Below are 18,765 nucleotides of genomic sequence, written 5' to 3' on the forward strand. Positions count from 1 at the left end.
CACACACACACACACTTTTTATTTTTATTACAGAATCCCAAAATTTCGTTGTTTATTACAACATGCAACTCCCCCATTGTATTTACATACATACAGTAAATATTGAAATTAAAGTTTTGGAGATAGGGTATCTTTAACATTGCTCTCCTGATAACCGTTGTTTTTAAAATAATAAGTATTTGTTTAAAGAAAAAAAAAAAAGCAATGAAGACATCAGGATGTCTGCACTAGGATGAAAACCACAAGCATAACAAGAATAAAAATAAATACACAAAACATAAGAATTTTAATGTTTTTTTTTTTCTGTTGCAATTTGAGCACACACATGGGCTGTGTTTTCGTCATACTGAACATAACAATTTGGAGTATTTTTTAAACCTGTAACTTCCGTGTACCATTGCAAACATTCAAAACACGCTTAACTTGCTCCCTGGGTGGTAAAACTATTGTATAATCTGGTAACAGAGTCAAGGGCGGGTTAAGGTAAACCTGATATTCAGATAACCTGTTGCTTGCCTTGAAAAGCAAGCTGTAGAAAAAAAAAATAAAAAAAAAAAAAAAAAGTACACTCTTGATCAGTTTACAGCCAACAAGAAAGGTGCAAAAAGGAGGAACCATTGATGATATACAAAACCTAAAATTGTTTCTTGCATACAATTTAAACGTGCAACGTTTGGTTCAAAGTCTCATTTTCATATATTATATATACCAACACCAAGGTGGCTCTGCATAATGTGCACAACTGTTCAGGAAGATGAACATGCAACCTGCATACAGGTAATTACCTCCAGCACTCTCTCCGCAGTATCAGATGACTGACCATCCACTTTAACTTGTCTGCCATCGGGCAAGTAGAGCTTGAGGGTCAATTTCACTGGGGGTATATTAAAAGTTTCCTATTAAGAAAGGAAAGGAAAAAGTAAAGCATTTTGAACAGTACTGGAACCAAAAATGGGCTAAATTAGTTTTTTTTCTTTAAATACAATATTCATAAAAACGTACAAGAAATTCACAGTACAGGTATAGTGAAACAATGTGGTTTTACCAGGTAAACCCCTCTCCCAAGTGCTCCTGGGCATGAAGTGTTCCAATTATCAAAAAACACCTTTAAAATTAAAGGCCCGTACACACGTACTGATCGTCGGCCGAACGATCGGCCATCTTTTGTCCAGGGCTGTCGTGTCTGTTGAAAACTGCAAAAACACCAGAATGGTCAAGCCTGCCACTGGCACCCTGCGCTTTTTACAGATGAGAGCAGGTTCACCCTGAGCATATGTGACAGACATGAAAGGGTCTGGAGATGCCGTGGAGAACGCTATACTGCCTGTAACATCGTTCAGCACCACCAGTTTGGTGGTGGATCAGTGATGGTCTGTGAAGGCATATCCATGGAGGGACGCACAGACCTCTAGAGGCTAGACAATAGCACCCTGGCTGCCATTAGGAATGGGGATGAAATCCTTGGACCCATTGTCAGACCCTACGCTGGTGCAGGGGGTTCTTCATGGTGCAAGACAATGCCTAGCCTCATGTGGCGAGGGTATGCACCAAGTTCCTGGAGAATGAAGGAATTAATATCATTAAATGGCCCCTACGCTCCCCTGCGTAGGGTGCATACAAGCACGTGGGGACCATAAAAAAAACTTACAGTTAGTATACTGGTAACGGCCTTTCTCTTAATCCTTCCAGGAGGGCCTACATATGAGATATTGTGGCTCCGCCTCACAGGAAACACAATTTGCAGCTGTTAAAAGGGTCCCACCCATCCTTGAGCTTCAGTAATAGAAAAGTACCTTTCCAACCGAACTTTCAAGGGATATAGTTATTCAATAACATACAGCTACACATATATACATATATATACATTTTTAACTCACCACCATCTTGGGCGGGAAGTAGGCCGGCCGTCCTGGAAGGATTAAGAGAAAGGCCGTTACCAGTATACTAACGGTAAGTTTTCTCCTTTCATCCTTCCAGGACGGCCTACATATGAGAGGATAATAAAGGAATCCATACTGGCCTACCTTAGGGTGGGACCACTGCCTGTAAAACCTTCTGCCAAAGGCAAGGTCTTGTTGCGACAGTACTTCCACACGATAGTGCTTTAGGAAGGTATCTTGGCTGGACCTGGTGGCTGCATGGCGGATCTGTTCCCAGGATGCTCCGGCTTTTTCGGCCCAGGAAGTTGCCATGCCCCTTGTGGAATGTGCCTTTAGATTTGTTGGTGTGGGGGTACCTGACACCTTATATGACATACTAATGGCTTGCTTAATCCACCTAGAGATTGAGGGTTTTGATGCTTTTAATCCCCTCCTTGGTCCAGAATGTAGAACCAATAAGTGGCTAGATCTTCTAAAGCCTAAATATGCTAGAAGACACCTCCTTACATCTAAGCAATGGAATTTACGTTTTTCACAGAAAGATGGGAGAACCATCTCTTGATTCCTATGAAAAGACGACACTACCTTGGGTAGGTATAGTGGGTCTGGTTTAAGAATCACCCTGTCTTGGAGAATTCGCATAAAAGGTTCCTTTATGGATAAGCTTTGTAAATCTCCCACTCTCCTGGCTGTGGTGATTGCCAACAGAAAAGTTAACTTGATTGACAAAATGTTTAAACTAAATTTTGTTCAAAGGTTCAAATGCTTCACTAGATAAATGTCTCTAGTACTAGCGTTAGGTTCCAGACTGGAACATTAGTTCTGTTAATTGGAGATACTCTGCTCCGGGCTAACAGAAACCTCTTAATTAAAGGTTCTTTGGCCAGACTTTTGTCGAAAAAAAACAGAAAAAGTGCTGCTACCTGTACTTTAAGGGTGTTCACTGCCACCCCCTTATCTACCCCATCCTGTAAAAAATCCAGGATCCTTGGGATTGAGGCAGAGGAATCCTTCTTCTGACTCTGCCAAGTACAGAATGTTTTCCAGATTTTGGAATAAATTTTCCTAGTTACTGGCTTTCTACTTGAAAGGAGGGTCTCAATGACTTTGTCTGAGCATCCTTTATCTTTTAATATTTGGCGTTCACTACCCAGGCTGTTAACTGAAAAAACTGCGGTCTGGGGTGAATCAGAGGTCCTTGTAGTAACAGGTCTGGAACTTCTGGCAGTTTCTATGATGCTGTCACTGAGAAGGATACCAGGGTTGCAAACCACGTTCTCTTTGGCCACCCAGGTGTGACTAGGATGAGGCGTAGTTGCGGCCATCCGCTGAGTTTCTGCAGAACTCTCGCAATTAGATTCTGTGGGGGAAAGGCATAGGCTAGCCTGAAGGGCCAAGGTTGTGCTAGAGCATCCAAGCCCAGCATACCCCTCTGTCTTGTCAGAGAAAAGAACTGTTCTACTTTTCGGTTCTGCCGAGTGGCAAACATGTCCACTTCTGGCTGACCAAATTTTTGGACTAGGCGTTGAAAAATTATAGGGTTCAGTTCCCATTCTGCCTGTCTGATGTGATGAGGACTGAGGAAGTCCGCTTCCCAGTTGTCCTTCCCTTTTATGTACATGGCTGAAAGGGAAATTACTCTCTTTTCTGCCCAGCTCAATGTCTCCTGAGCTAATTTTAGCTGAGAGCTTGATCTGGTCCCCCCCTGATGATTCAGGTAAGCTACTGCTGTAGCATTGTCTGAATGGACCTGGACTTCTTTCCCTAGAATGTCCTCCTCGAAGGCTTTTAAGGCCTTTTCCACAGCCTTCAGTTCCCTGTAATTGGAGGAGGCTTGACTCAGCTTCGAATCCCAGGTACCCTGGGTCTGGGCTTCTTTTAGGTGAGCTCCCCACCCCTCGGAACTTGCGTCTGTTGTAATCATTACGGGCAGCTCTTGACCCCACAGTCGCCCCCTTCTATAGGTTTTGGGGGACTGTCCATTTCAGTGACAAAATTACTTGTGGGGACAATATAATTTTTTCATCTATGGAGTCCTGTCTCCTGTTCCAAGAGGCCATGTGAAAAAATTGGAGGTCTCTTGAATGTAGTTGGGCCCACTCTACAGCTGGAATACACGCTGTCATTAGCCCTAGAACTTGCATAATCTGTCTCCTGGAGCACCAAGGATGAGAACAGATGTCTCTTACCGCTGAGACCACTTTTTCCCACCTTTTCCCCTGGGAGGAAAAGTTTTTTGAGTCTGGTATCTATTTTGTATCCTAGATACACTTGGACCTGTGCTGGCTGTATTGAGGATTTCTCCAAATTTAATAGCCATCCTACTGCTTGAAGAACTGACATCACCTTTTGGGTGTCTGCCATAGCCTGTTCTTCTGATCTTGCAAAGATCAACATATCGTCCAGATACGGGATCAAACTTAGGCCTTGTAGGTGAAGATGGCCTACTACCTCGGCCAAGATTTTTGTAAAGATTCTTGGACTTGTTGCCAAGCCAAAAGGAAGAGCTCTGAACTGCCAATGTGCAGTGCCTTCTTCCGTCACAATGGCGAATCTGAGAAATGCTTGATGTTCGGGATAAATTGGAACATGTAGGTAAGCATCTCTTAAATCCAATGTTGTCATAAAGACATTCTGGTACAGATTTTTTCTGACCGCATAAATGTTCTCCATGGAGAACTTCTTGTATATCAGAAATTTGTTTAGTTTCTTGAGGTTTATGACTAGTCGGAATTTTCCTGAGGGCTTTGGCACCACAAATATGTGGGAGTAAAAGCTTTGGAATGCCTGACCCTTTGGTACAGGTGAAATCACCTTCTGCTCCGCTAGTTCCTGAATACCGTCTAACAGTGCCTTCCTCTTTTGTTCTATTTTTGAGGGATAGGTCACTGTTATATTTGGCACCGGCTGTGAGGCAAACTCCAGTCGGTACCCTTCCCGAATTATCTGGAGAATGTAGGGGCTGGCAGAGACGTTTTCCCATTGGGAGAGAAAATGGGTCAGTCTGCCCCCTACCCTGAAGCTGGCGTCAGTTGGTTTCTTTGGACTTAGGTCCAGGTTTAAGGAACAATAAGTTGGTTCCTTGTTTTCCCTTTTCAGGACCACCTTTCTTGGCCTGTCCCTTGAAAGGCCTTCTTTGGTTTTTGTCCTGGAAGTTCCGAAAGGAATATCTTCCTGTTTTGTCCTTTTTACTGGGGAATTTTTTCCCTTTTTCTGCAGATCTGGACAAGGTATCATCCAGTCCTGAACCGAACAGTAATAAACCTTCAAAGGGTAATGCGCAGAGTCTTACTTTGGAGGCTATATCACCTTCCCATGCTTTGACCCAAAGCGCCCTTCTAGCAGAATTTACTAATGCTGCTGTTTTTGCAGATGCTACTATTGACTCCACAGCTGAGTCTGCTAAGTAGGATACTGCTTTTCTAATCATAGCTAGGGAATCTATCAGGTCTTGTGATCCCGCCATAGTGCGGACATGCTTTGACAGTTCCTTGAGCCAAAAGTCTGCATTCCTGGCCATACAGGTATCAGCTAAGGCTGTAGTTAAGATTGTATGCATTAGAATCCCAAGCCTTTTTTAACAAGGATTCGATCCTGCGATCCATAGGATCTGTAATATGACCGGCATTTTCAAAGGACAGATCTGTTCCTTTTGATTGCTGTGCCAGTGGAGCGTCCAGTTTTGGATTTTTTGTAAAAATCTCCAATTCCTGTGGCTCAAAGGGATACCTTCTTTTCCAGCTATTTGGTCTGGATAAGGAATGTGTAGGGCATTTCCATTCTTGATGTATTATGTCTTTTAATGACTGGTGAATGGGAATGGTTCTGTACTGGGCTCTTTCCAAGCCTTTGTACACTTTGTCTTTACTGGAAGACTCCTTTACTGGGGTAGGGATCCCTTCAGTGTCATGTACCACTTTAAGGAGACCCTCCATATATTCCAATGGAAAAAGATTTTTGTTACTTTTAAACTTCTCTTTTTCCTCCTCACTGTTACTTTCTGAGTCCTTATCCGAACAGGAAGGACTTCCCATGTAACTAGTGCCTTCTCCTGGATCCTCCTATTCCCTTTGTGTTGAGGGAATAGTTTGAGACTCTGACCGGAGAGATGAGGGTCCTCTTGACCACCCATTGTCCTGGGAGGATAAGCTATCCTTGGATACTTCCTCTACAGGGATTTGAGGGATAGCTGCTGCAGTCCTGAACGACTGAATTGTAGCTAACATTTCCTCTTGCATAGATTTCAGAAAATCTTTCATTAGGATTGATGCTTCCTGCCCTGCTAACTTATTAATACAAGTATGGCATAAGGGCTTTAAGTAAGACTTAGACAATCTGACCCCACAGTTCCCACATTTTCTAGACATGCTAGTGCTAACTGTGGAGGGGGGTCTGGCAGGGGCTTCCTGTACCGGTGGCAGACCTCTGTAAAACACAAGACGACGAGAAAAAAAGACAATAATGTGACACAATAGCATCTCTTGTCTACCACTGCGGCTAACATTAGGTCAGGAAAATGGCAAGGCATGCCTGTCTTTGCCATAGACAGCAGTCGGCCCGCCACCGGTGTAGTCACTTACCCGTTCCTGTCGCCACCTGCGCTGCCGCTTTTTCCTCTGTAGGGAGTGCGGACATCCGTGTCTCTTTTTGGGGCAATTTCAGCCCTCTCGTAGCCGGAGAATCAGCCATGCCACTTGCGCTGAGCTCACATGGACCCGGCGTCTCCTCCACGCTGTGCCTCTTCCGGGTATCACCCGCTCCGCCTCCTCCGCCGGAACTTCCGGTCTCCATAGCGAGGCTTGAGGTGAGCTCACTGGCGGGAAATTCAAAATCCTTACCGCCCAACGGAGCTAATGGAGGAGACTTTCCTGCAGAGACAACAGGACTTCAGGTATGAGGGACCTTCACTGTAAGGTAAACCGCACTACCTGGCATGTTGGCGACCTGAAAGCTCCTGTTTCCAGGATGCAGCTAGGGAGAAACCTGCCATTAGGCCGACCGAAGCTGCCTTCCAGGGGTACCTCTCAGACAGTCCATTGCCTTCAGGTCAATAAAAAAAAACAAACGTTCCGATGTGAGGTTGGAAACACAACTGAACTGAAGCTCAAGGATGGGTGGGACCCTTTTAACAGCTGCATATTAGTTGTGTTTCCTGTGAGGCGGAGCCACAATCTCTCATATGTAGGCCGTCCTGGAAGGATGAAAGGAGAAAACTACTTTTTACCATTTTGAGTTGCTGCAATGAAATTTCAGCAAAATGGACTAGCCTGTTGCATCATTTTTTCACTTAGATTTTTGGGGGTGTCTAAGTTCAGCCCTCTGTAGGTTGATCATTTTCATTTCCATCAAACGATGTGGCATCCTTTCATTCCTAACACATTACCCAGTCCATATCAGTATAGATATCCAGCATGATATTTTTCACCATTGAGATCTGAGGTGTTTTCAAAGTGGTTCTTTAATTTTTTTGAGCAGTGTATTTTATATAGATGCATTACACACAGAGTGATACGTTTTAAGCATTTCTTTCTTTTAATTTTTAGGATTATGGCTTACAGCTAGTGAAAACCCAAAATTGAGTATCTTAGAAAATCAGATTACTACAGAAGACCAATAGAAAAAAAAAATTTTTATACAGAAATTTTGGCTTACTGTAAAGTATGGCCATGTACAGTATAGTATGCACTTAATACTTGGTTGGGGCATTACTGCATCAATGCGGTGTGGTATGGAGGCAATCAGCCTGTGGCACTGCCTGACTTAAACCCCATAGAGCAGTGGTTCTCAACTCCTGTCCTCAGAACCCACTAACAGGCAGGGCCGGACCTGGGGCCGCTTTAAGACGCGGCTGCTATTGGTTACCGCGCCGCGGCCGCTATTGGTTGCCGCGCCGCGGCCGCGCTGTGATGGCCGCTGCAGCCCTGTCTTTCCTACGTCAGCCACTATGAGCGGCATGACGTCACATCTGGCGCCGGCGGGAGCGGCTGCGCGGAGCCGGCGGTGGATTATGGACGGTCACTGCTCCGAGAGTACCCAACACACAGTACACAGTGTGTACTACACAGACGCCAGCAGCATGATCGCACCCGGGGAATAGAGTCCGACTGATCACCAAGTTAGTAAGAAAAATCAGCAGTGCAATTATTGATCCCCCCCTCCAACCTCCACCAGTCCAGACAACCACCCACCACTGACCCCTGCTGATCTCACCACCCCCACAGATCTTATTCCTGATAGGATGGGGGGGGGGAAGCAGTGGCGGTGGGGAGGATGGCACCCCCCCCCCATCACCACTGCCACTAATCTCCCCTCACCACTATAGCTTCCACTGATCTCACCACCACTACTGATCCCCCCCACCACCCCTGCCACTGATCCCACCACCCCTGCCACTGATCCATCCCCCTCACCACCACCACTGCCACCGATCCGACCCCCCCTCACCACCACTGCTGCCACCAACCCCACCCCCCTCATCACCACCACCGCTGCCACCGACCCCACCCCCCTCATCACTGCCATCGATCCCACCCCCCTCATCACCACCACCGCTGCCACCGATCCCATCCCCATCATCACCACCACCGATCCCACCCCCTTCATCACCACCACCCCTGCTGCCACCGATCCCGACCGCCCCCTCACCATCTTCGCTGCCACTGATCCCACCCCCTCACCACCACCACTGCCACGATCCCACCCCCCGCACTATCACCACTGCTTCCACAACCCTCACCATCACCCCTGCTGCCACTCATCCCACCCCCCTCATCATGTCTGCAACCTCTGACATCTCCTGTACCATGTCCACACAGCCTCTGACATCTCCTGTACCATGTCCACACAGCCTCTGACATCTCCTGTACCATGTCCACACAGCCTCTGACATCTCCTGTACCATGTCCACACAGCCTCTGACATCTCCTGTACCATGTCCACACAGCCTCTGACATCTCCTGTACCATGTCCACACAGCCTCTGACATCTCCTGTACTATGTCTGCAACCTCTGACATCACCTGTACCATGTCCGCCCAGCCTCTGACATCTCCTGTACCATGTCCGCCCAGCCTCTGACATCTCCTGTACCATGTCCGCCCAGCCTCTGACATCTCCTGTACCATGTCCGCCCAGCCTCTGACATCTCCTGTACCATGTCCGCACAGCCTCTGACATCTCCTGTACCATGTCCGCACAGCCTCTGACATCTCCTGTACCATGTCCGCACAGCCTCTGACATCTCCTGTACCATGTCCGCACAGCCTCTGACATCTCCTGTACCATGTCCACACAGCCCCTGACATCTCCTGTACCATGTCCGCACAGCCTCTGGCATCTCCTGTACCATGTTTGCAACCTCTGACATTTCCTGTACCATGTCTGCAACCTCTGACATCTCCTGTACCATGTCTGCAACCTCTGACATCTCCTGTACCATGTCTGCAACCTCTGACATCTCCTGTACCATGTCTGCAACCTCTGACATCTCCTGTACCATGTTCGCACAGCCTATGACCATCTCTTGTCTTTTATCATGTCTGCAGTCTCTGAGGGGGAGTCTGGAGAGGAGTCGGGAGTGGGAGTGCCACCGGGATGGGGGTCACGGGAGAAGTCAAAATGTCTGTGGACTGTGGAGAGAAGACTATAGGATAAACCCAGAGCCAACAAGCTGGAGCCAACTGACTGAGCCCTGCACGGAGGTCAGTGACACTTCAGCCAGACCAGGCTGAGTGGGGGGTCAGTGATGTAAGGGGGAAATGAATACAGTAATTTAAGGGGGGCATTGATATAAAGGCCCCCCTTATATCAGTAACCCCCCCTTCTTTCTGCGGAAGTTGGTCTATGGTCACATTTCCAGAGTTCCTGGGGTTCCCCTTTACATCAGAGACTGCAGCATTCCTCATTACAGTGCAAGGGGGAACTCTGCGGACCTTCATGTAAAGGCAAACTTTAATTATTTTTTATTCTGGTAATATATCACCATCGCAATAAGTGGACTGTTCTTGATAATTGCTCCACTTTTAACTGGAATTTGCTTGTATGTATGTATGTATGTATGTATGTATGTATGTATGTATGTATGTATGTATGTATGTATGTATGTATGTATGTATGTATGTATGTATGTATGTATATATATATATATATATATATATATATATATATATATATATATATATATATATATATATATATATATATATATATATATATATATATATATATATATATATATATATTTTGAAAGAAAATAGGTGCGCGGTCCTGAAGTGATGAGAAGGTGAGGTGAAAGCAGCACTGAAATATGAATTAAACGTGAGAAGATGGCAATAAGGAAAACATTACCAAAGTGCGCTAACAAATAATGAACCAAGTGTTCAAAAAGTACATAGATGGTAACCGGATTTAAAAATCATATGCATTCAGTCCAAAACAAAAGTGCAAAAACTGTGAAAAAGTCTTTCTTTTCAAATTGGAGTGAAGGTAAGGGAGTGTTGGGAGGTGGGTGGGGCCTCGTCCCAAAAAAATGATCCAAAGTGATTCTCAGTGGCCTGATATACACATGTGGACACCCAGTGTTAGGAGTGGACTCTTACCACAATGTGGAGAGATGTGAGCATGTACTTGGTTGTATCTAGAAGTCCCCAACTGATCAAGCTGGCAGGGATGGCTCTCGGGATGGACCGGAACAATCAGCTGCTTCCGAAGTGGAGGGGGGGGATCTGTAGGCTTCCAAGCAGGGGGAGATGCCAAGACAGAGCAACCCAGAGAAAAGAAGAGGACTATAGTGCATTACCTTCGACTTTAATGATAAAACGAATGAGGGTACACTTACACATTCCGGACAAACAAACAGCAAATACAGGGCGGTCGCGGGTGTCTGCAGTACAAACCGGGACCTATGACAGCACGGCTGGCTCCCCCCGACGCGTTTCCACTAACAAGTCGGCTTCTGGGATTGGAGCTACAGCCGCGCTGTCCACATCTCTCATTTAAGTGTTGGCAAGTGGAGACTTCCGGTGCGGACTCGGCGGGGACTCGGAAGTGCAATGACGCACTTCCGGTTGCGGAGTTGGCCAATCATAGCATATTCCTCCGAAGACCCGGACGTGCAATGACGCACTTCCGGTTCCGGAGTCGACCTATCATGATCGTAATACTTCAAAGACCCGGAAGTGTTACGATATCTTTCCGGATTCTTGTTGGGCCAATTGCAGCGGATGTCAACAAAGCAATTGGTAGGTGGTACTAAAGTGTCCAGAAAAAGAAACGTACTTTACCTAACAATGCATGGACTAGTGGTGCAATGTAAGAAGGCAAGCAGTGTGGCCATGTTTACCTTTCTTAACAGCTAAGAAGAGAATCATTTGATTAAAAGGCAAAAAATATGATTAAAAAATGCTAATCTTCACGGTGAAAGAATTATCTATTGGTGAGAGTAAGCAATTTTGGAGGATAAATTATAAATGGCCACAATTTGGACTAAAAACTAAAAATCCAATAGGTGGACATATTTTAATCAATGTTAAAAAATGGATTTATTTTAAAATTATTAAAAAACTTTTCTGTGTAAAACAAAATTGTTGGTTAGGGTGGGTCGCAATGGAAATCTCCATCCGCCAACTGGTATATTTAATAACAATGCATGTATAAAATACCAAATTTTCCATATATAAAAATATAAAAGTTGTCTAAAAAATTTTTTTCAAAAAATTTTATAAAAAATTATTTAAACATCAAATTGGAGAAGGAGAATAATAATGAAGGAGAAAAAGATTGGCTGAAAGAGAACAGACTATGAAAGAAAGTGTGTATCAATTGTAGGAAGGACTAGTCATTGTTTATATGGGCATTAATGTCCCACTCTACATTCATGCCCCAGGGCTGGTAACACTTTAATTCATGAATCCAAAACGTTTCGCGCCTGGAGATAGTCCTTTTCATATCACTCCCTCTCCAATGGGGGGAGTAGCCTTCAATCACGACAGCTTTCAGTTGTGCATAGTTTTGATTATGACATCTGTCGTGATGGGCTGAAAGGCTGTGTCCAGGGAATCCAATTTGTATGTTGGTAAGATGCTCCCCAATTCTTATACTAGGGGTTCTAATCGTTCTTCCAACATACTGCAACCCACATCCACAAGTAAGGAGATATATAGCTCCCCTACTTTGGCATGTAACAAAGTTTTGGATATCGTACTTTTTCTTGGTTACTGTAGAGTTGAAGGTTTTAGTTCTCTGTGTTTTTAACTCTTTACATACCCGGCATTCGTTTTATCATTAAAGTCGAAGGTAATGCACTATAGTCCTCTTCTTTTCTCTGGGTTGCTCTGTCTTGGCATCTCCCCCTGCTTGGAAGCCTACAGATCCCCCCCTCCACTTCGGAAGCAGCTGATTGTTCCGGTCCATCCCGAGAGCCATCCCTGCCAGCTTGATCAGTTGGGGACTTCTAGATACAACCAAGTACATGCTCACATCTCTCCACATTGTGGTAAGAGTCCACTCCTAACACTGGGTGTCCACATGTGTATATCAGGCCACTGAGAATCACTTTGGATCATTTTTTTGGGACGAGGCCCCACCCACCTCCCAACACTCCCTTACCTTCACTCCAATTTGAAAAGAAAGACTTTTTCACAGTTTTTGCACTTTTGTTTTGGACTGAATGCATATGATTTTTAAATCCGGTTACCATCTATGTACTTTTTGAACACTTGGTTCATTATTTGTTAGCGCACTTTGGTAATGTTTTCCTTATTGCCATCTTCTCACGTTTAATTCATATTTCAGTGCTGCTTTCACCTCACCTTCTCATCACTTCAGGACCGCGCACCTATTTTCTTTCAAAATTTATTCACACTTTCACAGGTAGCTGCGTCCTTTTTTAGGGAATGGACATCTTTGAATATCACAGTTCCCGCAAACTAGCAGTGGATGATGTGTTTACTAGAACCAAACCAGAATCCACTGATCTCAGGGGAATATTCATGCGACTCAAAAATGTAATGGTGGCAGAGTTACATGCCGCATGGGATATAGTCTTCCTAGAGAGATATATAGCAGAAAAAATGGTTCCCCGTAGCCTCAGGTGGAACTTGAACCCTGACCAAGGGGATACAGAACTTCTGGAATGGAGTCAGTTTTTCAATGGTGCAGGCATCAGCCTGCTAAACTTCCTTGTTGACAAAAAGAGGAGGAAGACCATTAGACTCAATAAGGAGATGTTAGAAATCAAGGAGAAACTGACTCCATTTAAAGAAGAAGAGGCCTACAAAATGTACACACAAGAGCTAAGAGAGATCCTCACCATGGAGGAAGAGGAACAGAAAATAAAAAAACGGAAAAAATATTTCCGAGATTTGGAAGACTATAACTCTACCCGTGTGTTCAAGTGGCAATTGAACACTGGGGAGAGTTCTAGTGCAACCACCAGTACTTTAGTCAATACTGAAGTTGGAGATTCAAATTCAATAGAAATGCAGGAAAACTTACAGCCTGACAACCGGAAACTCCCCCCTGCGAGAAATCCGGTACCTTCTACATCTGGAGCTTTCCACTCCAAATTTAAACCTTTGAAGGAGAAATCCCTCTCCCAATCTACCAAAGGGAAAGGAAAAAGTGGAAAAGGGGTTACCCATTCTCAAACCAAAAATTTGAGATGGGAAGAGGAAGATCATAGATCTGCTTATAAACACCGTACCTCACCCTCTCCTAAAAAATCTAGAAGATTGTCTTTGGATTATGAGGGAAACTATCTTGGTCCTTCTTATCAAGACCCAAGAAAGTTAGTGTCCAATAACAGATATGAATCCTTACAAGAGGACACAGATGAGAGTGAGGATGATGATTATGAACCTCAACATAATCATTCTACCAACACCCCCATTAGCCAAAAACCGAGGGGTTTTTTAGGGAAGGGCCACAACAAAGGCAAAAGAAAAAAACAAGGGGGTGCAGGGGAGGTGACTCCAGGAAAAAGGAAAAGATGAAAGGGCAGGGCATCTTCAACCTAAGTGGAGTCACCCTGACAGATTCAGAACAACGAACCCTAGACAAAGGCCTGAAATACGCACCAAAGAAAGGCATCAACAAACTTGACACATTCATAGATGTGCACAAATATGTCAGAAAATTAAATGTGAAGAGACATTTTTTGTCAAATGCTAAGGAAAGAAACTATACCAGCTACCAAGTTTCTCCTTACAGTCACACTAATTTAAAAAATGCCTCACTCTTTAATCCCCAAGGTGTCAAAAGTAGTAACATCACGGTATTCAAAGATTTGGTTTTGAAGGACCTTGATGAAGCTAAATTCTCTCACCATATTCAGAAAGATTTGATGGAAGGAGTGAAATCACTTTGTGAACGTAAAGATTTAATCATACGCCCAGCTGACAAAGGAGGTGGGGTTGTGCTGCTGAAAAAAGATGATTATGTGGAGGAGATGGACCGTTTATTATCTGATGGTGAGACTTACCGGATCCTCCCAAATGATCCTACTTACCTATACAAGAGGAAGCTTGAACGCTTAATTTTGAGAGGTTATGAAGAGGGCATTCTTAATGAAAAAGAAAAAGAACATTTAGTTCCTTTAGCCCCCAGAATCCCACTTATTTATTATCTACCCAAGGTCCACAAAAGCTTAATAAAGCCCCCAGGTAGACCAATAATAAGTGGGATAGATTCAGTCACCTCACGTATAGGTAAATATGTGGATCATTTCCTCCAGCCTCTTGTGCAGCAAACCCCCGCATTTTTAAAAGACACCTCCCAGTGCATCCAGGAACTCACCAACCTGGAGACAGATGGTGAGGTATTGATGGTTACAGCGGATGTCTCATCCCTGTACACCATCATACCTCACCAAATGGGATATGAAGCTGTCAGCACCTTCCTTGACAACCATTTTGACCTTCCATTCAAACAAAAAGTGTTCATTCTGGAGCTTTTACAGTTCGGAATGGAGCACAATTATTTCTATTACGGTGGGAATTTCTATTTGCAACAGACTGGAGTGGCGATGGGAGCAAAATTTGCTCCCAGCCTTGCAAATTTGTTTATGGCACTATGGGAGGACCGTAACATCTATGATAACCGTGAACCTAATATCTTCCTATGGAGGAGATATATAGATGATGTCCTACTGCTGTGGAAGGGTGACACCCCTTCCCTCAAACTCTTTATGGAACGACTGAACTGCAACGATTGGGGCATTCGCCTCACCTACCAGTTCAGTGAGGTTTCCATCAACTTCCTAGACCTTACCATCTATAGGATAGGATGTAAGTTTGGCACTAGGACATTTTTTAAACCCACGGATAAGAACGGGTTCATCCCCCTTGATAGCTGCCACCACCCAAATTGGCTATCTTCGGTCCCCACCAGTCAGTTTAGGAGGATCCGCCGTAATTGTACGGACTCTCACGACTTCAAGGTTCAGAGCGACATATTGAAGGATAGATTCCTGGAAAAAGGTTTCAAAAAAGAAGCTTTGGAACAAAGCATCCTCCAAGTTAAAGATGTACCACAAAGAGAACTAGTGGTCCCTAAACCTAAACAAACTGGCGCCTTTTCTAAATTCGAATATGCCTTTGTTACCTCCTTCTCCACTGGATACAGATGGGTTAACAAGACTTTCCGGAAGTATTGGCATATACTTAAGGGAGATAGAATCCTAGGACCAAACCTTCCCGAAAGACCCCCCATCATATATAAGAGAACCAGGAATTTGAAAGACCTGATTGCTCCTACTCCAGTTGAGAAGCCTGCCATCCCTAGAATGTTTTCTAATATGAAAGGCTTTTTTCCCTGTAAAAAATGCCGGGTATGTAAAGAGTTAAAAACACAGAGAACTAAAACCTTCAACTCTACAGTAACCAAGAAAAAGTACGATATCCAAAACTTTGTTACATGCCAAAGTAGGGGAGCTATATATCTCCTTACTTGTGGATGTGGGTTGCAGTATGTTGGAAGAACGATTAGAACCCCTAGTATAAGAATTGGGGAGCATCTTACCAACATACAAATTGGATTCCCTGGACACAGCCTTTCAGCCCATCACGACAGATGTCATAATCAAAACTATGCACAACTGAAAGCTGTCGTGATTGAAGGCTACTCCCCCCATTGGAGAGGGAGTGATATGAAAAGGACTATCTCCAGGCGCGAAACGTTTTGGATTCATGAATTAAAGTGTTACCAGCCCTGGGGCATGAATGTAGAGTGGGACATTAATGCCCATATAAACAATGACTAGTCCTTCCTACAATTGATACACACTTTCTTTCATAGTCTGTTCTCTTTCAGCCAATCTTTTTCTCCTTCATTATTATTCTCCTTCTTCAAATTTGATGTTTAAATAATTTTTTATAAAATTTTTTGAAAAAAATTTTTTAGACAACTTTTATATTTTTATATATGGAAAATTTGGTATTTTATACATGCATTGTTATTAAATATACCAGTTGGCGGATGGAGATTTCCATTGCGACCCACCCTAACCAACAATTTTGTTTTACACAGAAAAGTTTTTTAATAATTTTAAAATAAATCCATTTTTTAACATTGATTAAAATATGTCCACCTATTGGATTTTTAGTTTTTAGTCCAAATTGTGGCCATTTATAATTTATCCTCCAAAATTGCTTACTCTCACCAATAGATAATTCTTTCACCGTGAAGATTAGCATTTTTTAATCATATTTTTTGCCTTTTAATCAAATGATTCTCTTCTTAGCTGTTAAGAAAGGTAAACATGGCCACACTGCTTGCCTTCTTACATTGCACCACTAGTCCATGCATTGTTAGGTAAAGTACGTTTCTTTTTCTGGACACTTTAGTACCACCTACCAATTGCTTTGTTGACATCCGCTGCAATTGGCCCAACAAGAATCCGGAAAGATATCGTAACACTTCCGGGTCTTTGAAGTATTACGATCATGATAGGTCGACTCCGGAACCGGAAGTGCGTCATTGCACGTCCGGGTCTTCGGAGGAATATGCTATGATTGGCCAACTCCGCAACCGGAAGTGCGTCATTGCACTTCCGAGTCCCCGCCGAGTCCGCACCGGAAGTCTCCACTTGCCAACACTTAAATGAGAGATGTGGACAGCGCGGCTGTAGCTCCAATCCCAGAAGCCGACTTGTTAGTGGAAACGCGTCGGGGGGAGCCAGCCGTGCTGTCATAGGTCCCGGTTTGTACTGCAGACACCCGCGACCGCCCTGTATTTGCTGTTTGTTTGTCCGGAATGTGTAAGTGTACCCTCATTCGTTTTATCATTAAAGTCGAAGGTAATGCACTATAGTCCTCTTCTTTTCTCTGGGTTGCTCTGTCTTGGCATCTCCCCCTGCTTGGAAGCCTACAGATCCCCCCCTCCACTTCGGAAGCAGCTGATTGTTCCGGTCCATCCCGAGAGCCATCCCTGCCAGCTTGATCAGTTGGGGACTTCTAGATACAACCAAGTACATGCTCACATCTCTCCACATTGTGGTAAGAGTCCACTCCTAACACTGGGTGTCCACATGTGTATATCAGGCCACTGAGAATCACTTTGGATCATTTTTTTGGGACGAGGCCCCACCCACCTCCCAACACTCCCTTACCTTCACTCCAATTTGAAAAGAAAGACTTTTTCACAGTTTTTGCACTTTTGTTTTGGACTGAATGCATATGATTTTTAAATCCGGTTACCATCTATGTACTTTTTGAACACTTGGTTCATTATTTGTTAGCGCACTTTGGTAATGTTTTCCTTATTGCCATCTTCTCACATATATATATATATATATATATATATATATATATATATATATATATATATACACACACCCTATGTGATTTCATATCTGTCTTATCTACATATAATACACACTTCACATGTGCTTTAAAATGCATGGTTTTCCCTTTTATAATCAAAAAAATGACGCTATGCTGTTGGGCTGGTATTAAAATGCTATGGGGCTGGTATGAAATTATTTCCAGGGCTGGTTTTTAATCCCAGTCCGGCCCTGCTAACAGGCCAGATTTTAAGCATTACCTTGGTGAGATACAGGCTAGAATACTCCAATCACTGAGCAGCAAATGATATTACCTGTGATGCATTTCAGTTATCTTGCAAACCCAGCCTGTTAATGGGTCCTGAGGACAGGAGTTGAGAACCACTGCTCTATGGGATTTAAGTCAGGCAAGTTTGCAGGCCAGTCCAGCACAGTGATACCACAATCATTAAACCAGATATTGGTACATTTGGCAGTGTGGGCAGGTGCCAAGTCCTGCTGGAAAATGAAATCAGCACTTTGATAAAGCTGGTCAGTAAAGGGAAGCATCAAGTGCTCCAGAATTTCCTGGTAGAGGGCTGCGCTGACTTTGAACTTGATAAAACCCAGTGGACCAAAACCAGCAGATGACATGGCTCCCCAAACCATCACTTAATGGAAACATCCCACTGGACCTCATGCAACTTGTATTCTGTGCCTCTCCACTCTTCCTCTAGAGTCTGGGACCTTGATTTTGAAATGAAATGCAAAATTTGATAAATGATGGTTTTAGAAAGGACAATTCCAACTCAATCCTTACTGCATGTCCATCATTTTGAAAAGAAAGTTAAAAAAAAAAAAAAAAAAAAACACACAACACCACACACATACAAACACTGAAACTGCTTACCAACTGAAGTTTCTTCAAAAAGTCCATGAATATCTCACTGCTTGAAACAACAGGATCTGAAACAACTAAAGAGATGTATCATTCATAAAAATGTGTACAGGTAAATAAAAAAAAATATTACTGTAAAAATCATATACAGGATAGAGTGAACATTTAGTAAAAAAGTCATTCCTGACAGCTCCCCCAGTGACAGTTCAAACACTAAAAAAAGGTCAAAGC

The 18,765-nt window shown here is 43.7% G+C and overlaps 1 protein-coding gene across 1 annotated transcript in view; it reads right to left on the minus strand.

Moving 5' to 3' along the window:
- Positions 1-18,765, minus strand: part of SNX31 (sorting nexin 31) — a 108,918-nt gene that overhangs the window by 65,603 nt on the left and 24,550 nt on the right. The window contains exons 4-5 of the mRNA XM_082257455.1: positions 18,547-18,611; positions 786-896 (exon numbers count right to left, since the gene is read on the minus strand). Coding sequence (XP_082113581.1) covers positions 786-896; positions 18,547-18,611 — 176 coding nt within the window. The remainder of the gene's footprint in view (positions 1-785; positions 897-18,546; positions 18,612-18,765) is intronic.

The sequence above is a fragment of the Pelophylax lessonae genome (genome assembly GCF_965119305.1).
Source record: "Pelophylax lessonae genome assembly, chromosome: 5".
In the NCBI taxonomy this organism is placed as follows: domain Eukaryota; kingdom Metazoa; phylum Chordata; class Amphibia; order Anura; family Ranidae; genus Pelophylax; species Pelophylax lessonae.